Source organism: Pteropus vampyrus, unplaced genomic scaffold (genome assembly GCF_000151845.1).
Source record: "Pteropus vampyrus isolate Shadow unplaced genomic scaffold, Pvam_2.0 Scaffold35, whole genome shotgun sequence".
Classification (NCBI taxonomy): domain Eukaryota; kingdom Metazoa; phylum Chordata; class Mammalia; order Chiroptera; family Pteropodidae; genus Pteropus; species Pteropus vampyrus.
The window spans coordinates 3,741,846-3,768,198 of record NW_011888816.1 but is presented as its reverse complement, the minus strand read 5'-3'; the positions used below and the strand labels follow the sequence as shown (position 1 = coordinate 3,768,198).

At 36.6% G+C, this 26,353-nt stretch overlaps 1 protein-coding gene across 4 annotated transcripts in view; it reads left to right on the top strand.

Annotated features, from left to right (window-relative positions):
- Positions 1-26,353, top strand: part of CTNNB1 (catenin beta 1) — a 35,956-nt gene that overhangs the window by 578 nt on the left and 9,025 nt on the right. For 3 of the 4 annotated variants that reach the window (XM_011357391.2, XM_011357394.2, XM_011357393.2), the window contains exons 2-7: positions 22,463-22,524; positions 22,979-23,209; positions 23,399-23,652; positions 23,780-24,018; positions 24,107-24,308; positions 25,427-25,571. In XM_011357391.2, the coding sequence (XP_011355693.1) occupies positions 22,512-22,524; positions 22,979-23,209; positions 23,399-23,652; positions 23,780-24,018; positions 24,107-24,308; positions 25,427-25,571 (1,084 nt within the window). In that variant the 5' untranslated portion in view covers positions 22,463-22,511. Of the gene's footprint in view, positions 1-304; positions 415-22,462; positions 22,525-22,978; positions 23,210-23,398; positions 23,653-23,779; positions 24,019-24,106; positions 24,309-25,426; positions 25,572-26,353 lie in introns of those variants that run through there. The other variant, XM_011357392.2, reaches the window with a different exon arrangement.

Genomic DNA, 26,353 nt, shown 5'->3' with positions numbered 1-26,353 from the left:
GGGCTCCGGCCGCGGCCGACTTTGGGGGAGGGACCCTGCGCCTCGGGATGCGCCGGGGCCGGGGGCGGGCTGGGGACCGAGGGCTCCGCCTTCCCAGCGGGGAGTTGGGGTACGGGCGCTGGGCCTGGGACGCCACCCTAGCTTCCATCTGCCGTGGGGATAGGGCCGGTGGACTTTTTCCTCCAGATTTCTTCCTTTCTTAAGGACGAATTGTTAGAATTCTTAGGAGAATTGTTAGTTGTTGGTTTTTTGTTTTTTGTTTTTTTTTTTTAAATGCCCTGCCCATGTGAGTTTGGCGCTGGCGCTTGTTTCAATCCAAGCAACTTTACACCTTGGAGAAACTGTGCGGTGCGTCAGTAGGATCTGCACATACAAAATCCGTGTCTTGCGTCTGTATTTTCTTGCGCCGTGCAGGTGAGTGAGAGCGGCGTGCAGTGTACTGGGTGGGAGTCTTCTGAGGGGCTCGATGGCAGTAGGTGTGAGACCGTAGTAAAAATAAGGGCGGAGGCGACCGCCTTACTTACTGTTTCTTGGCAAGTGAACCGCGCGGGGTTTTCAGCCTCTGCTTGGACAATGTCGTTCGTAGAAATTATTCATTTAATTTTATGGTAGCGAAAACTCGATTTTCCGAGCACGTTTGGTTTTCACTGGCGTGAATTCCCTCGCTTCGAAATCGACCCAAGTGAAATTCAAGCATTGCAACTTTTCATTGTTTTGCCTCGGGAGAGGACTTTGAACAGAGACTTTGGAAGTTAAGTTCTCACAGCCCGCCTCCGAATCCGCTAAACTCGAAAGCTTTGGCAGTTGAGTGTAGTTGTTTCCTTCGTTTTCTGTTCCCTTTCGGAGGGAGCATTGTCTCATACTCTATCTTCCAGACATCTGTGGTCTCCCCTCCCCCCCCGCCCTCCCCCCCCCGAGTTTGTAAGTGGTGAATGGAGAGAGACCGGCCTGCTGGTATGCAGAGGTCGGCTAAAGGAAATCGAGGAGTGGTTTTAGTGAAATGAGAGCTTTGTGTCATGAATAGTGGTGGCTTAGACTAGACATCAACTTGAAGAGACGGCTGTCCTTTGATACAGTCTAGGCTAATGTGTTTTCGGATCGCTAAGTTATTAAGTATTTTGTCTGGAATTTAGGAAGCCGTTTCATTATTGCCACTTGGTGAATATTCAGTACCCTCATATCTTCATTTTACCTAACTAGTCGTCTTTCTAGGAAAAATTAGACATAGCTTGAACTGTTAACTTGCGTAACGCTGCTGTTTTAGTATCCGCTTAATTTAGTGACTTCAATATACTTCGGAGGCTTTTTTTTTTCTTTCTTTCTTTTTTTGGTCTGAGCTAAGGCTGCAGCTACATTTATTTCACCTTCACATTTAAACCTATGAAATCTCTGGATTAGAAAAAGTTACCATTAAGGTTTGTTTAATAACATCTTTTCACAAAATTTGATTAATTTGCATCCAGTATTCATCACTTTGACCTAGTCTTTGTTCTGAAGGCCACGTACAAGGACAAGGCCCTAAAGTGATTGCAAAAGTAACTTGAAAATCTTGCAGAAGGCTTTTCTAAAGGATTAAAGGAATGCTAAGACTATTTAAGTCTGAGGTCCTTGAGGGGGAAATAAAAAACTGCACGAGAAAGTTTGGTATAGCATGTAATTTAGAGTCCTTGTAGAGTCCCAGGCCTGAGATTCTCCCAGAGGCAAGAAAAGTCATTTTAAAGAGCTTTCAGGAAAAACCAAGTTTTTAAAAATGAGGTGGCTAATAAAAATTTTGAAGCATTTAGCAGTATTCATGTGTCAAGAAGCTTTCAGGAGTTTTCTTTCTTTTGAACGAATTATTTGACTACTTCTTTACTAAGATTATTATGTAGGAAACTGTATATATTCCAGCATTAAAACTTAACTGCGAATTGAGCTTCCTGCTGTTAACTAGTGATGACTGAAATAAAAATTGTCTGTATACATGAATTTTTGTTTTCCCTGGTCAGCAAATTTTTCTGAAGATATTTTGAGGTGTGCTTAGGAAAATTATCTTCAGTTATCCTTTTTTTTTGTTGGGAGGGATGAGAAGAGGAGCGTAAGCATTATTGAAACTAGAGATGTGAAGAATTCAAAAGTTTGAATATAGCTCTTTTGTAAGTTATAAGTAGCAATGAAATCAAAACCCCAGAAATGGATTCTATAAGTATATTAAGTCAGTTGAAACTTTGCTGTTATTGAGATGAAACAATACATCTCTCCACAATTTTGTTTCTCTCCTGGTTTACTGATTGCTGATCATCAATAATTATTAGATGAATAGGTGGTTAAGTTTTAAAGTTTGTACTTTGAGCTTGATTGGAAGCATGCATTATTGCTAAGCGGGATCAGAAAGGATAAATGCTTTTAGGTCTGATAAGTATTGGCAACTTTTTGTATGCTACACATTGACTTGTGACTTTGTTTTTGAAAACAGTTGTATTGACTTAGCTGTTTTCTTGTAACCCTTTTTTTGTTGGAAATACAATATCTTGTTGAAACAGCTTAACTAAAACAAAATTTTATACCATAAAAGTAAATAGTAAACATAGACTAGGAACTGCTTCTTAGTCCTGAGGATGTAGGCTGTTGCCTCTCGTTACCCTCATTAAGAGGATACTGCTTTGCACAATCAGTTCCCATTCTTTAACAGACTATTGTTTCTGCAATATTGTACTAATTATGAGTGTGATAGATAACTAGGCTAATAGGCTAAAATAAATATATGCTTCTTAGCTTCTATGAAAGGAAAATACGTGATTTGTGTTGCTCGAAAATGAGTGGGAGTTACCTCATATCGTTTTTCATCACTTAAACCCAGGAGAAAGTCCTTCATTTCCTCTATTTACTTAAGAATGCTTCTTTTGTGTTTCGTGCAAGACTGAGCTTGACTTGGGTTTGAAACCTAGATCCCTCTGTTGAGGCCTGAACCCTCCTATCCTTGAAGTATGTTTATAATCTGCTTTCTCCTGAAGGAAAAAAGCTCTTAAAAAGAAAGTCAGTGACATTAGGACCCCCTTTTTAGAGTTTAACTACTTTTTTTCAATTTTTTAATTGTGGGCATCTTTTAAGAGACGTTCTCACTCCCAAAGTCTTTCTCAGACCTGATGCAGCAGAGAATAGTGTTAGGGCATGTTTTTATTGCCTGCTTTGGTCATGTTGAGTGCCCTCCAGTGGATATAATGTAATGCTTGTGATTTTTTTTCCCCCTAGCAAATTTGTGTGGAATACATTTATAAATAGTCCTGATGAAAAAGCATCTATTAGAAACCTTTTGAATTCTAGAATAATCGATTCATATCAATACTGCTAATTAAAAGGTCGGCTTGAGAAAATGTCATTTCAACCAATATTTGCAGGAGAAAGGTCAAAGTAAAATTAGGGATTAAATTTTTATTTGTCACTTTAAATAGGCAATTCTGCTTAAATGTATTATAATGACAAATCAAAAACAAAGTAATTGGGGGATAAAAGATTATAATGTTTAGCCATATTAATGAATTACAGAAGCTAAAATTCTCAGAAAAAGTTACTGAATAAATGAATTGTCAATTTGTTTAAAACCAGTTACAGTAAAACATGAGTAAATGCACAGCTCAGTTATATTATTAAGGTATATTATGTCTGTGTTAGACTCTAGATACAAACAAAGCTGGTAGTTGAGTCAGTGTTTTGAATTCTAAAATGTATTGCTCTAGTTACCATAGGGCCTCATTTGTATAGAGTTGTGGGCTATTGTGCATTACAGTAATATTTTGCTGTAATTTAAATTTTTCAATAAAAACCTTTAACCATGCTCTTCTGTTAAAGTTGTTGCTATTTCTATTAAGTAACTTTTTTTTTTTGAAAATAACTAGTTTCAAATTACATTCTGATTAGTAACAGGAATGAGCCTATTCTAATAAATTAGCTTTTGGAAGTCAAATGGTCATTTTATTGAAAATTCTCAGTTTAGATTTTTTTTTTAACAGGAAGGCAAGAATGCCTCAATTGTTTTATAGAAATGGTTATTTCAGAATGGATTGTGTTTCTTCATAAAGGATCATATTTGGAATTAGTAATGTCTAAGTTGATGCAGCATTTACTGTCTCTAAGTCAAATAGCTTCTCTTCTGATTTTCCAAGATTTTTATGAGATATGAGAATAGATTTCAAATTTCTTTTTAAAATTTTGTACATATAACTTATTTAAAAAATTATATCTATTAGGGACTTAATTTATCTTTTGAAATTGGCTACTTCGTTAACATAGCATACAACAGTTTGACATTCAAGATAACTGACTAAAAAGTAAGATTGCTTTCACAAACCATACAGGGCTTGGTCTTACATTACAGTGGGAATGGCTACTCGGTGTCTCCAGGGCCAGGCAGGTATGGGGTTACCGGGGCTCTGTGAACTACTACAAATTGGAAGTACACGGAAGCACATGTCCCATTGAAGCAGCCAGTCTTTGGCAGCTCCACCATTATGTGGAGATACAGTTTCTGTTGCCACATCATCTGATTTTATTTTCCTTAAGAGAAGCAGGAAATCCAAATTAATGTGCATCCCTTGATTTGCACATGTTGGTGAATGAAATTCACGTTTTAAGACACCATTCAGCACAAATTAAATACACCTATTGGCAGGATACTGCCAGTTTGTAACATCTTGCAATAGTTCCATTTGGAGTACAGTTTTAAAATGATGACGATTCTGCTAAATGACTGAAGATAATATAGTCTGTGGATTTATATAACTTAGGAAATAAGATCGTTAAGACTATTAGGTTCATGTTTAGGCATTTGGAAAGTGTCTTGTATCAGTTGATTATAGATTAGAAACTTAAAAGCAGGTTCATATTAACTTCTTTGTGAAATCTGGGAAAACCACACTTTCAGGTTTAGGAGATAAGTTGATTTGAGTCAGGGAAAAGAAGGAGAATTGACTTGTTCATTACTTGATCTTAAGTATAGTCTTTTTTAAAGTATTTTTTTAAAGCAGTCTCAAACTTAAAATGCTGGACAAATTCTGGCTCTGTATACACAATCATGTCTGCCTGAACTTATATTGCTGTCTTAAATCATGTCCTGGTTTTCAGCCGAAGTCTGCGTTTCTAAGACCAACTATTATCAGACTAGATCCAAAAGTTAAAAGCAAAGTTTAGTAATGAAAAATTAATTGAATATAGTTTTGCTTAACGGCATACTGCTGTTTGGTCAGAATAAATTGATGAAGGCAATTCAATAGATTTTGGTTAAATCTATTTAACCAAAATAAATTAAATAGATTCGATTAAATCTGTTTTGCTGCTAGGGCAAAGTTTTTCATTTCCAGAGTTTGCAAAGTTGGGTGTTTAGTGAGTGTTGAGACTACATTTTTAAATGGCAAACTGCGAGCTGAAAACACAAACCATAGGCCAACACTGGTTTTAAGAAGCATCATCTGAAACTAGTGCTGCAGGCAGCAGTTATTTTTGTGGTGTAGAATGCAAGCAAAACTGATCAGTGGACTTCACTTGAAATATCCTAGAAATTTCCTGCTTTTTTTGAACTTCTTGAAAAGGCTTTTTTTTTTTTTTTTTTTTTTTTTGGTAACAGTTTGAAAAGTGTGAACAGCTGGGTGATGCTGGGGTGAAACAGCGTTATAGTATTTGTTTTGTCTCTTTATAGTATTTATTTCTGTCTCTTAATTTCTTTATTAATCTGATTTTACTTGTGATTTCATAATTCATATATTGCTGGACTGATATTTTCCTTTTAACTGATTTGTAACAGGTGATGGGGGAGATGATGTTTTTTACTTTTCTTTCAGGTTCATCAGTCCTCATGGCAGACAAACCATATCTGTGATTAGTAAAAATTATCTTACATGCTGGTAGCTGGCCTGACTGGGAAGTAAAAGATGTGCAAAAGCTGAAGGGTTAGTTTAATAAAGTTTATTAACAGGGTTTATGATAGTTGAATTAATTGTGATATCTGTACATATGCACACACTTTGTTGTACATTATCCATATAAAATATGAAAAGTTAGATTTACTGCAAAATTTCTTGGGAGTGCAATTTAAAGATAAATGATTGCAGTAATTTACTGCACTGAGGGGCGGTGGTTGCAAACTGCTCCCCCCCTTTTAAGTATAATTAAGTGGTTTGGGGGTAAGGATATAGGGAGTGAGTCTGTCTTTGAAGTTTTCCATATACTAGATGAATGCCACATGTATAAGGGAGGAACAAGGGTTTCTTGGAAATATTTTTCAATCCAACTAACTATGGAGGTTTCCAAGTGGAATTCCATTCCCAGTGTAGAAAGTGCTGACGTGGTCTCTTGAATTCTTTTCTGAGTTACTGAAAGACTGCAGCAATGTCAAACATTATTTTTCTTAATAGTTTGTTTAGATGCAAAAGTAGACACCGAGTGTTGTGTAGGAAACATAGTATGCTGACATAGCACTATTTAAATAGATTTATAATGCCTGTTTTCTGGCATTTTGCTTAATTTTAAAGTTTGTTTAATTTTTAAGCCCAAATATTTTATTAATTTTTAAATTTTTATTTATGTTGGAAAACACAGACTGTGGAATAAGGTTTATATTCTAACTTCTAGTTACAAATATTCTCTGTGATCCATTCATGTAGTAAAACTGTTATTTTGTATCTGATAGTTGTCCTCAGTAGGTCACTGTTTCCTCCCTTAATTCTACTGTCATTTCTCTTGGGTCCTGAATCAGAGTGCTAGCCATTCTATTCCTTGTAAAATAAGAACTAAGAGGCTAGAAAATATTAAGAGATTAAATTCCTAGAATACCAGAAGATTGGGGGTCACTTCTTAGGCAGAGTAATGATAGTTAAAATGGTATTGCTGGTTAGCGTAAGCTGGAAAATAATACAGTCGGATCTTTTTTGTAAGAATACTTAGTAATAATGCTTAAAGAATGCCCTGATTGTATGCTAAAGGACCAAAGATTTCTCCTATTGCCATTATGCCTGAGGTCACATTACATTTCTCTAGAAAGGTCTAAGACAGGAAGACTTTTTGCTCCTCAAACTAGTCCCTTCCCCCCCATCAGAAGCTAAGCAGCAGTAACTCCTTCACTTTATACTCAGTATGCATCGAGGGTCCATCTTTATAATGGAGGAAGAATTAGATTCTGGTAAGAGGCCAGTCCTGACAGTGTATGTTTTCAAGGATTTTGTTCCCTTAGTTATACCTTGCTCTTCTGTATTCCCCTTATCCTTTCCAGATTCTAATCCCATTGCTTTTTTGGTCTCTGTCTCCCACCTTTTATCATTCCCGGAATCATTCTCATTGTGCCTTCTAGAACTCATAGTAATCAGCAAATCCCTTTTATTCTCAGTCTGTTCTGGGAATGTTCTGTTCCTTTTCTCACTCCAACTGTAACCTAGCCTCTCCCCTGATAATGCTACTTCCCTTTTTGCTCTCTCAAGTGGCACATGTGTTCTCTTCCTGCACACCTTTTACTGCTGAACCAAGAGGTAAGATGTCTTTTTCCTTCCTTATTGCTACTTCTTGACCATTCCTTTCCAGAATTTCAAGCTTTGACTCTCATGTATAGCACGCACTCCCCCTGTGTTTCAACCATCCACCAACTATCCTGGGTCCTTCCCATCCTTTCTTGAACACATTAGCTCCTGGCTCACTGTCTTCTTTATTTCTGTTATAATTCGTGGTTCTTGGTGATATCAGTGTCTGTGTAGAGCAGCGTTACAGAATGTCATCTGGCCTTTGAACTGTTTGTTACCAGTATAAATTGCTATAAGGAGTTTGCCAGCATTTAAATAACTAAGTTCACTTTTAGTTCAGCTGACTTTTTTGTAGCAAGACTTTTTGATGAAAGAAACAGTATGTTGATTTATAGTATGGCACAAACTCATTAGATTGTTGTGGTCTGGCATACTAAGTAACATGTAGAGGATGCTTCCAATATTCTGGCCTCTTAATTTCTTGATTTCTTTTCCAGTGATCTTACTTTTCTCTCTAATTCAGCCACACATTCCCATTGTCGTATCCTAGAATACTTTTTCTTTCGCTAATAACTACTCTCCTCCCCAGTCTCATTTCAAGTGTCTCACTCTCATTCCTCTAGTAAATACTTCAGTTCCGACAGCCCTTCAGTCCCACTGGGACCTGCAATCTATATGTCCATCTAAGCTTTTCAGTACCCTCACCCTTCTACACAGCTGAAATTTCATGTTGAATCATAATCATTTTCTCATATACACTCTCAACAGCCTCGTTCCTCCATTGCTTCATACCCACTGGTCCTGGGCTGTTAATTCACCCTCCTTTATGACTGTTTACTTTTTCTTTTCAAATCTTCCAACACCTCTTCCCCCATTCTCTCATCTAATGCCACTGCTTTCTATTTCACTAAGCACATCAAATAATTGGAAGAATTCCTGCACATCCCTATATCTGTTTGTGACTGTGCCTTTTACCTTCTCTGTCACTACCGATGAAATGTAGTGTTCCACGTTACAATCAATTAATTTGTGCACTAGATCCCATCCTTTCTTGCTGTCAAGAATATTACCCTGTCATTTTCCCTTCTCTCACATCATTGATTTTTCTTTCTCTACTGGCTCTCCGAGCATGTAAACATGAAAATCTCTTCTTTATGTCTCCCCTTTCACCCAACAAAACACCTTAAAACAATTGCTTATATGCACTGTCTCCCCTTTCCTGTTGAACCCCTATCAGTGACTACATTATAAATTGCCAGCCCTCATCTCACTCAGCCTGTTAGTAGCATCTGGCACAGTTGCATGAAACACTTTTTCACTTGGTTTCTATGCCACCATGTCTGCTAGCACATTTTCTTCCTACCTCTCTAGCAGTTTCTTCTTAGTCTCCTTTGTTTTTTCTGTCATCTCTCTGACCTCTTCTTTGGAGTGAGTGAAAGCTTAGTCCTTGAGCCTCGCCTTTTTCATTGTCTAAATACACTTCAGTTGCTTCCTTTGCTTTTTCTGTCATCTCTCTGACCTCTTCTTTTGGGTGGCTGAAAGCTTAGTCCTTGGACCTCTCCTTTTTTATTTTCTAAATACACTTTAGTATCCTAGCTTTAAACAAATAGTATTTAACCTACTTGCTATTTCTAAATTTCTATCTCTAGCCTGAATTTCTCCCCTGAACTCTATATCCTAATATCGAACTAGTTTTTCAACATTTTGGATGTCTTAAGAAGTACCTCAAACTTAATATGTCTAAAACTGAATTTCCAATTTCCCCTAAAGCTGCTTCTTAGTCTTTCCTATGTGCTTAATGGACCCCCTTTTTCCACTTAAATTAAAACCATGCTGTTCTTGACTCACCTTTCTTTCACACCCTCTATCTAAACTCTGTCTGCAAATTGTGTCTGCTCTCCCTTTAAAATATACCTGCAGTCTTAACTATTTCTCATCATAGCCATGCCATCTTAATCTTTTGCTAGGATTATTGCAAAGGCCTTCTAACTGGTCTCCATGCTTTCACCTTTGTTCCCTTTAAATGTATTTATCAATACAGTACCAGGGCAGTCCTTTTAAAACATTAAGTCATGTCACTTTACTGTTCAGAAACCTCCAGGGCTTACTGTCTCATTCAGTAGAAGCACAGGCTCCTATGTCTTCAGACCATTGTCTTCATTCGCTACTACTCTTCTTTTCTCCACCCATGCTGGCCTTTTTGTTTTTCCTCCAGTCGATCAAGCATACTCTTTGTACATATTGTGGCTTGCTTCTTCACCTCCTTCAGGCTTTTCCTTACCATCGTGTCCACTAAAATCATATTCCTTCCTCAACTTCCTGTCTCCTTTTCGGCTTTCTCCTTAGCCCTCATTACTGTCTAACACAATAGATATTTTACTTTTTTTCCCTCTTAGCCTCCTAGAACGTAAGCTCCAGGAAGACAGGGATTTTTGTCTGTTTACTTCACTGCTTTCGTCTCAGTCTCTGGAATCATGGTACATAGTAGTTGATAAAGTAAATATGTGTTGAGTGAATGACTTAACTCTTATCACCTCATTTTGGATCATTCCCAATAGCATACAGATATATTCCAGTCCTTTGCAGAGGTGGTTTCCTTCTCGTCATTTATGACTCATGTCACACATCACTTCTACACTGAGGTCTTCATGTTCACCCAGTTTTACTTTATCATACTGTCCTTTTTTTTTTGGTTTATGGCACTTAATCATTCTTTGAAATAACGTTTGTTTTCTTGCTTGTTCTTTGCTCCTCTCAGGGTCTTCTCCTGATTTTATATCCCTGGTACTCAGAACAGTGTCTGGAAGTTATAGGTGCTCGATAAATTTTGATGAATCAGTGAATATTCTCGAGTTGGACAGCTTTTGTTTCCCTCAAGCTAATGCTCCATTTATTTCTCTGTTCCCTTTCACAGCCTGACAGAGATATCCTGTGGACATGGTCTCCCTGCTTTCTTTCTTGCCTCCTTTCAGTTTTTTCCATCATAGCCTTTTAAAAACTCAAATGGGATTTTGTTGCTCACCTGCTTGGAACCTTTCATGGACTTCCAGTGGCACTTAGGATGAAAATGCATTCCTTACCAAAGCCTGGAGAGAGAGCCCTGCAGATCTAGCTGTTTATTTTCAGCCTCATCTCGTTGCACTTGTCCTTTCCCACTATAAACGAATCACTCTCTCAAGGTTTAGTTGTTAAAAGATGATTAGGCCTTTTATGATTCTAGACTTTTGCACATGTTATTTCTTGTTTCTGGAATGTACCTGCTCTGCTCATTGCATGCTGGCTCTTTTATGTCCTTTTCATGCCTCAGCTTGAAGGTTACCCTCAAGAAGCTGTGGCCACTCTCAGTCCACTTCTTCTTGTTCTTGTGTCGGTCCACTCTCATCTCCTACTTATTTAGTTATCCGCTTATCGTTCTTTGTATTTGTTTATTCAGTTGTCTGTCCCCTTATCAGGAATACGAGGACCATTTCTGTTTTAATCGCCACTATATACCCAGAAGCCATTATACCTTCTGGCATATAGCAGTTGCGTAAAAATTTGTTGAATAAATGAATGAAATCTATACATACATTGCATTTATGCTATTGGAATTGCTGTGTCATGGAACTATTGAGTAAATGAAAGAATTGTGAGAAAGCTTTCTCGTGGAACAGAAAATCTCTTGATTAACATCACAATTTTGTGAATTGAGAAAACAACATAATATCACCAATGGGGCATTCGTATATAGCTCCAGGTTATGACTCATTTATCCGTGTGTTGTTGGACTCAAAATAGAGCAGATTTAGAGCTGTTTCTTGAAGTTCTTTGTATTGAGATAACGAAGCATTCACATTTTGAAAATAAATGCTTCCTAGCTCTCTTTACTTTCTGTAGTAGTCCGTTACTCTTTCTGAATATAAGAGAGCCTCATAATTATGAGACTTATGACTATGGTGAGGCTGTAAAGGCTGCAAAATGTCCTGTTTGGGAGAGTAACATAAACTTGATATGCATGGTGGGGGCAGAAGTCTGCTAAAGAAAGTAAAACTATGTTGTTTTAATGAGTAAATTCTTCTCAAGTTGCTGGTTGCTTTGTGGAGCCAGGTTTGTTTTGTTTGTTCTTAGGTTACTGACTGTTACACATAGATTTGAATCATATAGTTTATCTACAGCTGTAGACCTTTGCTGGGGCCGTGTCAACAACCTGTATTACACTTTAAATAAAAAAATAGAATGCCAGCGTCCTACCCCAGACATACTGATAGAAACCATGGGGATGGAACCTAGTCATCTGTATTTTTTAAAGTTCAAGGTTAGAACTGTTGGAAGAATCAGGTTGCCGGTTTAAAGGGTTCTTCGAGCAAACTCGAAAAGCTTTATAGTAAAGAAAGATTTTTAAAGGCACTTACACAGACTAGTCTCCCTTATCTGTGGTTTTGCTGTCTTCAGTTTCAGTTACCTGCACTCATCACCATCCAAAAATATTAAATGGAAAATTCAGGAAATGAGAAATGTGTAAGTTTTAAATTGCACACCCTTGCTCCATCCTGCCCAAGATGTGAATCGTCTCTTTGTCCAGTATCTTCACTCTGTATATGCTACTTGCCTGTTAGTAGCCATTTCAGTTATCCGATGGACTCAGTATCACAGCGCTTGTGCTAAAGTACCTTATTTAATAATGGCCCCAGAGCACAAGAGTAGTGATGCTGGCACTTCAGACATGCCAAAGAGAAGCTGTAAAGTGTTTCCTTTAAGTGAAAAAAGGTGGAAGTTCTTGACTTAATAAAGAAAAAAATCATATGCTGATGTTGCTAGGATCTGTGGTGAGGACGAATCTTATATCCGTGAAATTGTAAAGAAGGAAAAAGAAATTTGTGCTGGTATTGCTGTCGCACCTCAAACTCCAAAAGTTAGGGCCATAGTGCGTGGTAAGTGCTTAGTTAAGATGGAAAAGACGTAACTTTGCTTTTGGAAGACATAAACAGAAAGCCTGTTCTGATAGATGGCAACGTGCTCCAGAAAGCGTTGAGTTGATATGAAGACTTCAGCAAGGGGTCCCCTGAAACCAGTGACTCCACGCCATGAATAGGTTTGGACCGAAACTATAAAAATAACTGGAGAGGCTGCGTCTGCTGATGAAGAAGCTGCTGCCACATTTCCGGCAGAGTTGAGGAAGTGGATTGGGATTTGGTAACTGTCTGGTTTCAGACATCCACTGGGGATCTTGTAACTTATCTGTGGATAAGGGGGTTGGGGGCGGATTCTAGTTTAGCACATACCTGGTCTTAATGGCCTGAAATGTTTTTCCCAAATAGATGGTCTTATAGCTTTCATGTGCCATTTGGTCCAGGTTTGTTTTTCACAGAACCTGTTTTTGAAAATACTGTAGAAAAAAAAAAATGGGTCACCTCTTTTAGTAACCTGTACACCCACTTAAACCCCTTTCGGTTACTGGTCTTTACATTTAGGTTTAATGTGCTTAATTAAAATGTAAACTCACTGGTCTTTGGTTTGTTATCAGTGAAAGGATGTAATAAATAAATCGAGGTGTTGGCCAGCTGTTGCTGGACACCAGTTTTTGTATGGCCTGAGAACTAAGAATATCTTTTACATTTTTTAATGGCTGATAAAATATCGAAGGATAATGTCTCATGACGCGTGAAACTATATGAAATTCAAATTTGCAATTTCCATGAATAAAGTTTTATTGGAACAAAGCCACATTCATTAGTGTGCATGTTGTCTGGCCGCTTTTGTACTACAGTAGCAGAGCTTATTTATGGTCTACGAAGCTTAAAATATTTATCATCTGTCTCTTTACAGATAAAGTTTCCTGACCTCTGTTAGATGAGATATATCTTCCTAAATGAATCCTTCATGTTCCTAAAGGCACTTAAAGAAGGCTCTTAGGTTCTGTGTAATTGTTGGTGGCTGTCTAAGCCCCCATGTTCCATTTTATTTGTTCTACTTGTCTACTTTTTATACATTTTTCTTTTTGGCACATTCAATCCATCAAATATTTAAGTGCTCGATATGTGCTAAGCACTTTGGAAACAGTGAAGAAGTAAAGGTATAGTCCCAGCCGTCACAGAGTTCACTCACTGAGTTTTTAAAATTGCCTTTTTTCTTTTTCTTTTCTTAAGGTCAGTGCGCTTGGTATGATGAGGATGGGAGACTTTTGTAACAAGCGGAGAAGAAGGTTATTATGGAATATAAAACAACGTATTACTCCTAGAGGTCATTGAGTTTTTTGCCATTAATTCTGCCAATAGCCTGAACCTAGAGATTAACATCTAGAAACATTCTTGAAATAAAACCTTCCTTGGCAAAATATACTCACGTTTGAAAATTCTGCATTTTTTGTCAGCAGTAGTGCTGTGTGTAGCTAGGCAAAAAGTCCAAGTATGGAGTATGCAGTGATTCAAATATAAGGAATAGAATAGATATAGATATAGATATATATTTTTCACCGTGGTCACTGATCAGAGAATGTAGTTCTTTAGTATTACATATGGAAACTTTTATCTAAAAACTACTGACTCTTCTCTTGGATTTATCTGCAACATTGACTTAAATACTAATTTTCTATAAATTTGAGGTGGTGGTAGGTATTTGATTAAAAGGGCACATGACTGAACTAAATAGACCTGGATTTTAATTTTAACTGAGCAGTTTATTAGCTATACTCATGTATATTATATACTCAATATTAAGTGCTGCTAGTCAGTTTTTTTCATTTGATAATTTGGGAAATGTTTGTGAGATTGCTGGAAAGATTCAGTGAGAACATTAGAACTAAAGTTGCTAGGCATTTAATTATGCTACCTTATTAAGTATGTCAAGGGCAAAATTAGACGTTTACCCGATACTACAAAGCAACATCCTAAAATTATGCTGTAAAAGATTATACTATTTAATCAGAAGCCTGGCATTACTTTGTGATGCAGTTGATTCTTAGAATACTGCCACTTTAATAGAATAAGAACAGAATGAAAATCTATTAAATTACTAAAAAGGAAATTTCTCGCTATAATTAAATACAATGACCTTTGTCTAAATATCAAAAGAAATGCAATAAGTTTTATTCCACTTTTAAAAAACATTAGTTATTTTTCTAAAGAATGTCTTTTTTCTTTTATTTATTTTTTTAGCAATTTGTTTTTGCCTTGAGATACTAATCGCTGGGTGAGTGATTTTCACATTTCTTTGACAGTCCATTTTTATAGGCCACCTAGCTTTTATGCTTAGATACATTTCCTTAATGCTGTATATCAGTGTCTAGCTAACATGTAGTGGGGCTAAATGATGTAAGATATTTTCTTAAACAAGTATTTCTGATATCTAACAGATTCTATATAGTTCTGCAAATGTATGCAGTGTCTTTAAAAGTATGCAGATGCTTTGCATATTAAATAAATGTTGAATAATTTTTCATTGTACTTTTTTTCATTCTTTATAATGGCTACATAGTAATCCACTACGCCCTCTCACCTGGATGATTTACAGTAGTTTTCAAAACAGGTCTGTTTTGCTTTTGCCCCTCATGGTTTTTTTTCCATACAGATGTCAGAGTGAACTTTAAAAAGCCTAAGTCACAGGTCATGTTACTCCAGTGGCTTTCCAGCGCACTTTGCATTTTATTCTACATTCTCAGTGGTCTGGTCCCCACCTCTCTTCAAGTGTTCTTTTCTGGTTAACACTGGTACCTTTTAGTACCTTTACTAAATAGTGCATTCCTTCCTTTGCACTTGTTCTCTGCATGGAATGTTGTGCCCCATCTTTACCTGGCTAGTTCTTACTCCTCTACTCAAAAGTCACTTCTTCGTCACCCACTTTTACTTAGGGTAGTTCTCCCCACCAGTCACTCTATGCTCACCTTGTTTATTTTCATAGCAGTTCTTTTTAAATTGTGTAGTTTTCATTGTTTATAACAGTAGAATGCCGGCTTTAATAGATCTTGATTCTCTGACTCTCTTATTCACTGTTATTGCAATGCTAGTAAATATAAAAGATGCTTAAATATTTTTCAGTATATGACTAGATCTTCCATTTAATGGATAAATTATTTTTTATTCACCCCTCTGTTGATAAGCATTTGAGTTATTTTCTGCTTTTTCTCTGTGAATGCTTCACTGTGCAGACCTTTTGGCATGATTCTGTGAATATTCACATTTCTCCTTTAAAAATAGATTTTTTAAGCCAACGGGTATTTACACTTATATTTAATAGATAGTGCCAACTTACCTTCCAGAAAGTTTCTGCCAGTTTAACTATATCCTTATCAGCAGTGGGTATTATTAATCTTTTTCGACTTTACCAATCTAATATGCAAAAAATGAGTTTCAACTCGTGTCTGTTTATTGCTTGCTTTCTATTTTTCCTTTGAAATGATGATTCCTGCCCTTGTCTTGCAATTTTTTCTTATTGATTGTCCTCCGATCTTTGTGAACATACGGATATTAGCCTTTGATTATATTTCACATGTGTCTAGTGTGTCATTTTTTGAATTAACTTTATGCATGATCTTGTTTGCCTGGAATTTCTTGCTGTGGTTTTATTTCCACATAGTATACCACTCATGCTCGTATATACTATATTTTATCTCAGCTTTATCTTTTTACATGTAAATATTTGACAAATGTAGGTTTAATTTTAATAAAGTAAGGATGAAAAAAATATTTTTTAGGACAAGCCCCTTTCTCCTAATACTACTAATTAAATAATCTTTCTTCCACTAATTGAAATGTCACCTTTTTCATTTATTGAATTGCCACATTATATCCGGGTGTTTTAAGTTAGAGAAAACTGAAATCTTTATATAGTACAAAAATTTCCTAGTCAGCAACAAGGCATCTCTCCATTTAATCTTGTCTGTACATTGTTTTTATTGTTGCTATTAGAAAAACAATCACAGAAAGATTTTATTCATAACCGTCCTGTTTATATATAGGACAGTAGTTTGTATATAATTTAACGGTCACTTTTATTAAAAATTTAAACTATGAACTGTTAGCAGCCTTATCACACTGTAAAACCCACTTAAAATGGATACATAGAGAGGCTCCTCTGCTTAAAAGTGCTCAGCCAAGTCATCACTTTGTGTACACATTTTGAGAAACAGGATTTTTAGTTAAAACATGTGATGGAAATAGATCCTCCCATATAGCTGCAATCTTTATTTAGCCTTATAAAATATACTCGTAGCCTATTTAGCTTTTACCACTGTTCCTTTTCGAAGAGATGGACATATTTTATCCTTGTATTTGAGACTTGAGTTTGTAAAGTTTAGCAGATTTAACAGAAGTGTACAGTATACATAAAATTACTCATTTGGGGGGGAACTCCATTTTAATTGTTTTAAAAGATTTAAAGTACAAAGGTATATTTTAGAAATCCCATTTGGAGTTTATTGAAATGATATACAGGTATTTTCTTATTTTCATTCAGTTATTTTTGATATGCAAAGTATAGAAAATAATGTCGCACCCATGTACTAACCACTCAGATTAACATGTAATTTTGCTGTATTTGATTTAAAAAAAAAAAACAAAACAAAACCTGCTAGAGTTTAAGCCATCTTTAATACCCTTTCCAGCCCTATTCTCTTTGCCCCCAAGTGTTAAGAAGCTGGTATGTATTATTTGTACTTTTACCGCATAAACAATATGAGGGGTTGTTTTGTTTTTTTAACTTAAGTGGCATAAAATTATATTTAGAAATTACAAAAAATGTGCCTGTGTGGATAAAGGCTATTCACTATGTACTTTGAAGTAGCTGTGTTTTAAAATCTTAATCATCTTGGTTACTTATGTTAATATAAACTGGAGAAAAATAGTGTCTGGTTTTTGTAGTAATTTGCTTAGTGTATAGTAATTTGTTCTTAGAGTGTAGTAATTTATTCTTAGAGTAATTTGTTCTTAGATGCCTTGTTGCTGACTAGTAATTTGTTCTTAAAGTGAAAGTTTGTTTTTTTCCGAAGGATCAAGACTATTATTAGGATTGTGTTACTGATCACAGATTGTGTGAAGTTACTCATTGGTGAGACTAACGATATATCATAAATGTACATGGTATTACCATAATCTATTATGAAGAGTAAAATCATATTGTCAGATATACACAGTTGGTCTAAATGTGCTATATTTGTGATTATTCAAGGGAGTTCTTAGGCATATCATATACACATACTCAATAAAAACATAAATGAGGACTACATCAAAAATCTGGAAAGCCATAACAGTTTTTTAAGCATTTAATCTAAGAATTTAGAAAAACTTGCAGGTCGGGTGGTGGCGTAAAAATTCAATGTGTGCACATAGCTATTAAAAGTTGTCAGTGGTAACAGCTGATGCTGATAAGCCCTTCTTAAACTGGCCACTAGTACAGTTCCTTCTTTGAAAACTGTCATCTTATGCTCCATCATTCTGGAGCTATGTATCAAAGGCCTTAAAATTTTTTACTCTTTAACCCAGTAGTTGAAACAATCATCAGATGGGAGAAATTAAAGAGAATTGTTTATATGCAGGGATGTTTGTTCAGCATTGTTTGAATAGCATACTAGGAAGGACAGACATTCATGAATATCCAAGGACATATAGTTAAAGCATAGCCATACGGTAACACTACAGATGATGATATTTTATAAGGGTCCACAACACAAGGAATTGATTATTATATTAAAAGACTACCTAACAGCAAGTTTAAGATGTTACCAAAAATTTCAAAATGTCATTAACTGCATATCATGGGAACAACAGAGAAACATTTTATATGAAGCATGTATTTTACTTTATGGATAGGCTAAGAAGAAAGAATGAAGGAAGAAAGATGATTTGGGGAACATCCTAATTTTTCCTAGCCATAGGCAGTTCATATTTCTAATAGCCATTTTTGCACCTACATGTTTAAAGATAATGCCAAGGGATTAATGTTAGGTGTTCTGGGGGAACAAGTATGATTCGTTGTGTATTTTTTATTGGCCGGTCTAGGAAAACTCCTTTCAGCACACACACACGGCTGAGGAGTAAGAGCAGAAAGGAAACAGGAGTGAGTTGTAACTTAAAAGTTTTAGTGTTTAATGAAAAATGCTAAAACAAGATCTGAGGAGACTATAATTTTTTTAAATGGCAAGGTATTAGTAGTGACAGTTAATAAAAATGCATATGTATGTGTTTTTAGATTTACAAAATAAATTTTACTAAGAATTTTTTTTAATCCCTGAGGATATATCAAAAATTTATTTTGCTCCTGAAATAGAGTTGCATATTCTTACTTTAAGACAGACTAAATGGTTGGCTTCAGTTCTTTTCAGTGCAGATTATTGGATAAGTGAATTGTTACCATGAACTGTCAGTATAAAAACTGTGGTTTTATAATAGATCTGCTTTATTTTTATATAGCCAAGTTACTCCCAGTTAGTAATGCTTAAACTTTTTGAAATGTAAAGTAATCAAGACAATTTTGTCCTGATTGGAACTAGAGAAGTAATTTAAGTATGAAATCTATATCCTGTCAAGAAGTATCACGTAGACTTTGACTGAAGGCCACTTACAGTGCAGAAGGTGAAGTAGACGCTCCAGCACTCATTGTGAAATTGAGCATCAGCTAGTAATGCTAATCTTTTATAATGCTGTGATATGTAAGAAAATATCCTTACTTTTTAGAGCTACATAAGGTACTAATGTACATAATTTACTTTAAAATCATTCTGCAGGGAGGCATAAGTATGGCATATTAACAGTTATTAAGTATAGGTGATAAGGATGTTCATCATACAGTTGTGTCTACTTTTCTGCACATTTGAAATTTTTTATAATAAAGAAAACCCTAGTTTGCCTAAGTAATCTTATTATAAAAGCTGAAGGTAAAATTACTTATACTTTGAATAAGGTATGGTTCAGGGTGAACTTACTACTTAGTTAGAAATAATATATAAAGGATATGTATTTTTCTAAACCTTCATATAGTTTAAATCAGAAATTGCAAGATGAATTTTGAAATATTCTTTATAAAATACATAATTGAAAGAATATGTGTTTAAATAGCAAAAAGAAAAAGGGAAAGATGCCTGTGTCCACATCCTGATTAGACTGGATAAGTTGGCTGTCTCTAGCACCCTCTTTCTTTGTCAAAGCACCACTTGATAGTGGTAAAGCTGGCAGAACCCAAAGTAGTAATAGTAATAAGTGATAATGTAATAAGTGATCAGTTGCATCTGGGAACATTTAGTACTTTATAATTTTTAAGTCCCTCTCCCCCACTGTCTTGATTGGTACTTAGAGCGCTTTTCCCATTTTTGTTTCTAGTAATTCTTTCTGAAATGCCTAGTAGTTGAAACCTTGATTCCCGAGTTTGATCCTCTTGTTTGTTGTCTTTCGAATTTTGTGTCTTTCTCCTTTATTCTCTGGGAGGTTTTTTTTTTTTTCCCCCCCAACTTCAGTTATTATTGAACTTTGAAATTTTTATTTATTCTTTCCAATCTTTGTGAGGGTAATAAATGGAAACATGCTGTTTCTTTCTGTATCCTGCTCCTATTTTTAAGGTCTGTCTTTAAAAAGAGTCAGTTTTTGTTGACCTTTTTCTTTTGATGAAGGTTTTTCTGAAGTGTTTGGTCAGCCTTGGTCAATGGGAGGGTGTAGTGGAGGGGAGCCAGCCTTTGGACTAAAAGCTCCGCCCTGGGGAAGAACGAGGGAGGCTTTGGGGCAAGATTCTGCCCTAGGTTTCTTTGGACAGTATATTCAGTTTCTTTAGTGAATAATTCTTAGATTTTTGGTAAATTTAAATTTGTTGGCAGGGCAGCATAAGGGTGAGTTGGCATATACTGTTATTTATGTCGATCTCCATTTCCACTCCTGTTTTTTACTGCCCTGCTGATTGACACCCTCCCTCACTTCATAGGGTTGCAGTGAAGAGCAAGAATAATTTTTATGTATGTTGAATAAATTTTGAGGTGCTGTGAAAAATAATAAGATTGAGAAGTCCCCAACATACAAAACTTATTTGTAAGTTTGGTACATGAAGTTGCTTTTTCCCATAAAATCGTTATAAATCGTTGTCACGTTACCAGGTCACCCACATAAACAGATTTTACCCAGTATCATGGCTAAACTGTTTTGCCTTTGCATCACCAACAAGGAAAACAATACTGTAAATATTTTTGTCTTGAAGCCAGATATATCAAAGGGCTTCTTCAACAGCTGCACAGCCTATAAACTTGACTAATTGGTTTCTGAGCCCTGCGGCATTGGCCAAAGGAGGAGCTCAGTGTAGAAAGTCCCCTTTCTCAGAAATATACTGGGAGCTAGAGTGGAGACCCCATTTTCCAGACAAGTGGAAAAGTGATTAACATAGCCAGTCACAAAGACCGTCAAAGGTAAGAGCTAAAACACAGTATCAGTGGCTGGAGAACCTGGGTTCCTTCCAGCATAGTTTTTTCAAAGTATAGTCTGCAGATCATTTGCTGCATCCTCGAGAGTTCATTGAAAATGCTGGTTTCTGTGCTCCATTCTAGTACTTTTGAATCAAAACATTAAACGCGTAATCCTGCTGAGTAAATTACAGTTGACCCTTGAACAGCGTGAGTTTGACCTTGATGGGTCTACTTATACTCGGACTTCTCAGTTGACCTGCACCATTCAAACCCGGCTTGCCCAAAGGTCAGATGGCAGTTGGGAATCAGCACACGCGGAGGGCAGACTTAAATTCTATGCAGATTTTCCACTGTGTGGGCAGCAGCGCCCCTTAAAACTGCCACCTCTCTGTGTGCTGTTCAGGGGTCATCTGTATTTTAAAATACAAGATTTTTATTGACAGCAATAACCTTTACTGTTTTCTGTCCATTTTGCATTGTACGTAAGTTGTCAAATGTTTTACTGAGACAATTGTATCCACAACTCTTGTCAGCTTTAGGTGTCAAGTGATCTTTGTGGTTGTAGAAATCTAGTGTTGAAAGGGCAGTTTTAGGAAACCGCATGCTTCCTTTATGTAGAAAAAATTAGGACTTTAGAGTGCGGTTTCCAATTTCATTAAATGTATTTCACCTCCTTTGTACATTGATAGAAAACAGTTAAATATCTTAGCCCATATCTTTACTCATTGGTAAATCAACCCAATATGTTGATTTGTAGTCTTAAGATGAACTTGTTTGGAGGCAGACTTTGTTATAAAGGAAATTTTGTTCTTCAGACTATCTAGAGGCTATGAACCCTTAAATTGTTCTAATTTGCAAATAGTTCCCTGTGTGTGTGTGATTCAGTGTTTTCCTAAATATAAAACAATAAAACAAAAATGCAGACATAAGTTAAATACTAAGATTTTTATATATGAATATATTTTTTATATTGATTAAAACAGCATTCCAGTCAGTAATTTATATTTATTATAATCATTGCTATAAATTTGAACTTAGAAAAACTTTACTAAAAAAGATGCTTTTAATTTTTGTCACACTTTTCATTTGAAAAGTAATTTTGCTTCTTAAAAAAAACTAAATCTATTCTGACCCAGTCACTAAAATCTACTTTATTGATAGCATTGTGTTATATCAGAAAACAACTGATCAGTTTAATGAAAATTGGTGTTTTTAAAATCCCATTGTACCTCTTCTGTCCAAAGAGGATCTATGAATTTTTCAGTGTGAGAAGTTGAATTTGGATAGTTTTTTCCCCCCTCCTTGGCCTTCATTATTAGAGCTTTTTATGTTCTCTGTCATCTTGAGTAATTATGTTTTTCGACATCCTAAATACCTGTAATTTATATTTCTACTAAAAAGAGGTGCTTGTTAAAGAGCAGTTTTTGTTTAGAAGTTGAGCAGTGATGGAGTGTGGTCGAGATATCTGGAGGAGACCATGAGATCTGTTTTCACTACATTACGTGGAATAAGAGGCTTTGGGGCTTTTTGTGGATATAGTTCCTGACTTTTCGCAGGTCATCTTAGTGACATACAAATATTAAAACCAGACTAATTTTGAGTCCTAATGACTTTTGATTAATTCTTTTAGGGTATCTGAAGTACGCCATACAACAGTTTTTGAAAATTCTGCGTAGACAATGGCTACCCAAGGTTTGTATCTTAAGTCTTTAGTTACTGAATTGGGGCTCTGCTTCGTTGCCAATAACCCAGTCTGGCTGAGATCCCCCTTGCTTTCCTCTCTCCCTGCTTACTTATCAGGCTACCTTTTGCTCCATTTTCTGCTCACTCCTCCTAATGGCTTGGTGAAATAACAAACCAGCCACCAGCAGGAATCTAGTCTGGATGACTGCTTCTGGAGCCTGGATGCAGTACCATTCTTCCACTGATTCAGTGAGTAACTTAGGTAGCCCCCTAAGAGTGTAGGTGTTTCATCACTGAGCTTATCCTGGCTATCATTCTGTTATTCTTGGCTGTTTCCAGATTTAATTTTTTTCTAAAAATATTTCAGTGAGTCATACCACAGGTAGATATACATATTTTTTAATATTTCTGTGGTAGATAACATTTCTGTGGTAGTAATGCTAATGCTGTTTGATTTTTATAGCTGATTTGATGGAGCTGGACATGGCCATGGAGCCAGACAGAAAAGCAGCTGTTAGTCACTGGCAGCAACAGTCTTACCTGGACTCTGGAATCCATTCTGGTGCCACTACCACAGCTCCTTCCCTGAGTGGTAAAGGCAATCCTGAGGAGGAAGACGTGGATACTACCCAGCAAGTCCTGTACGAGTGGGAACAGGGATTTTCTCAGTCCTTCACGCAAGAACAAGTAGCTGGTACGAGTATTATTGCCTTACTGAAAGTCAAATGCAGCTTTGAGAATTAGTTATCCTTATAAAAGTTAGTGTATAATAGCTTAAATAAAATGGTGTGGTAAAGAAAAGTCATCGTCACCATTTAGGGTAGCAAGTATTCAGGGTGAATGCTGAATTGTGGGTCGTGAGTGTTGAATTTACCTTTTCCAGACATTGATGGACAGTATGCAATGACTCGAGCTCAGAGGGTACGAGCTGCCATGTTTCCTGAGACATTAGATGAGGGTATGCAGATCCCGTCTACACAGTTTGATGCTGCTCATCCCACTAACGTTCAGCGTTTGGCTGAACCATCACAGATGCTGAAACATGCAGTTGTAAATTTGATTAACTATCAAGATGATGCCGAACTTGCCACGCGTGCAATCCCTGAGTTGACAAAACTGCTAAATGATGAGGACCAGGTTAGTAGTGACATTGCTAGCCTTTTAATCTGCTTTGAAGGAAACTCTCGAGGAAGTAGTCTCAAAATGTTCACCTAATATCAGTATTTGAAAACTAATGATGTCTCTTAATTTCTGTACATTATAGGTGGTGGTGAATAAAGCAGCAGTTATGGTCCATCAGCTTTCTAAAAAGGAAGCTTCCAGACACGCCATCATGCGTTCTCCTCAGATGGTGTCTGCTATTGTACGTACTATGCAGAATACAAATGATGTGGAAACAGCTCGTTGTACTGCTGGGACCTTGCACAATCTTTCCCATCATCGTGAGGGCTTGCTGGCCATCTTTAAGTCTGGAGGCATTCCTGCCCTGGTGAAGATGCTTGGGTAAGAAAACATGGTCAGGATGCTTGAAGCTAACAAGGAGAAGAGTGCGATCACAACATTTCTGATGAGGCTTTTTTCTTTTTTGCAGTTCACCGGTGGATTCTGTATTGTTTTATGCCATTACAACTCTTCACAACCTTTTATTGCATCAGGAGGGAGCTAAAATGGCAGTGCGTTTAGCTGGCGGACTGCAGAAAATGGTCGCCTTGCTCAACAAAACAAACGTTAAATTCTTGGCTATTACGACAGACTGCCTTCAGATTTTAGCTTACGGCAATCAAGAGAGCAAGGTAAAAGAATTGTCTGAATGTGGTTGTCATGGGGTTTTGGAGACCTCCAGTGTAATGTCGTTCTGTGGACTTTTGTAAATTGTCTGCCTTACCCTTTTTGTATGTATCCTAGAAAAGTTAGACATTTCTTTAAATATTTGACTTATCTCTATGTAAAGCACTGTGCTAGGCACTGTGCTAGGGATATGCGGACAAGCTCCTCTCGGAGCTTTCATTCTTGAGTGGAATATACTGAAATAATAACCAAATTACTATTTAATTCATGTGCTGGGAGGAAGTAAAGCAACTATGAGAGCACATAAGTGAACCAGACCCTGTTTGGAGGGTTCAGGGAGATCTCTTGGAGGAAGTGATAGTTAAGTTCAGCTCTCTAGCATGAGAAGAGATTGGCTAGGTGAAGGTCATGGAGAGGAAAAGATGTCTTGTGGGAGGGATATGGCAAGTTTTGGGAATTCAAGACATACACAGAAAGGAAGAGGAGAGGTTTGAGGTGAGACTGTTGAGATAGGCACGGCAGATCCTACGGGCTTTGCAGACCGTGCCAGAAGAACAGTGTGAAGCAGTCGTTTAATTTTCGGCAGAAGCATGAATGAAGCAATAAGATTTGTTTTTAGAAAACCTGGGTAGTTGGGAGGTGGGGGCATGCAGGGAAGTAAAGGGCAGGAACGAATGATTATTTTATTGTGTGTTATCTCTTTGTAAGGTAGATGTGGTTAGGAAAAGCAAAGAACCAAATCATTAGGAGTTTTTAAAGTGCCTGTTTTGGTTTAAATTTTCAGCAAATCAGCTCTAATACAACTTCATATCTGGGCGTTACTGTTGCATAGCAACACAGTTTTCTTTTTCTTTTGCTATGATCGGTGTGGGAAGAAGAAAATTGGGCCAGAGTTGATACATTCTTGGGAGGATTGAGATGCCTGACTTTGAGTGGAATGCTGTAGAAGGAGGGGTTAAATAGGGCTCCAGTATGAGGGTCTGAGGAATAGGGTCTAGGATTTAAGTCAATGGCAAGCTAGCTGAAACTTTTATATAATAAAATAGATTGGTATTATAGTATGGCTTTTCTTAGGCATTTGATCCAGATTCCACAACTAACAAATACATATACGTCTTTCTAGCTGATCATTCTGGCTAGCGGTGGACCTCAAGCTTTAGTAAATATAATGAGGACCTACACTTATGAGAAGCTACTGTGGACCACAAGCAGAGTACTGAAGGTGCTGTCTGTCTGCTCTAGTAATAAGCCGGCTATTGTAGAAGCTGGTAAGTATACATGTCTATTCTGAATCCTTGTGCACAGCATCAGCGTTTCTAATTAGATTATCATTCTTAGGAACTTGACCTTAATGGGCTGAAAGTAGTATTAAGGTTTGTAGCCAAGATGACATTCAGACAAAGTTATGTGTTCTGTATGACACCAACATTGAGGCTTTTTAAACCTGGTTTAGCCAGAGTTATTAACCATAAAAAATGATAGCTAATACTTGGCTTAATAAAATTTGTTTTTAATTTTGGTTTTGGGCAAACCCAAGATTCGTTTTGCCATTAGACCTGTGAATATATAGGAGAAATTATGTTACAATACATTTTATTAATGTATAGTTGTATGTAGCAAAGTGATTTTCTTAATTGGTAGTGGATGCTCACGAGTACTTTTATTTTTACTGTCTGGTGAGAGTGATAGAAATATGCAAAATGATGGGGTGGTTACAAATGAATAAGTTAATAAGAGAAACAAATAGCAAATAGTGATAAAGAATTAATGAAGGGTGGGGAGAAGAGGCTTCTCTGAGAAGATGTTAAATGGAATTACAGGGTAAGAGGGCACTTATTATTTATATGAGAGCTGGAGAGTGAGAGAAAACCATCACGTGTTATATCCTGAAGATAGGAAAGGGATTGTTCAGTTCCAGGTGAGAGAGTCTGTGTAACTAGAATTTGGTAACGGGATGAATAGCTAAGACGACGTTGATGAGCTAGGCAGGGTCAGACCATGCAGGACTTCTCAGTCTTCGTAAGATTTTATTCAAGCTTTATTCCACCTT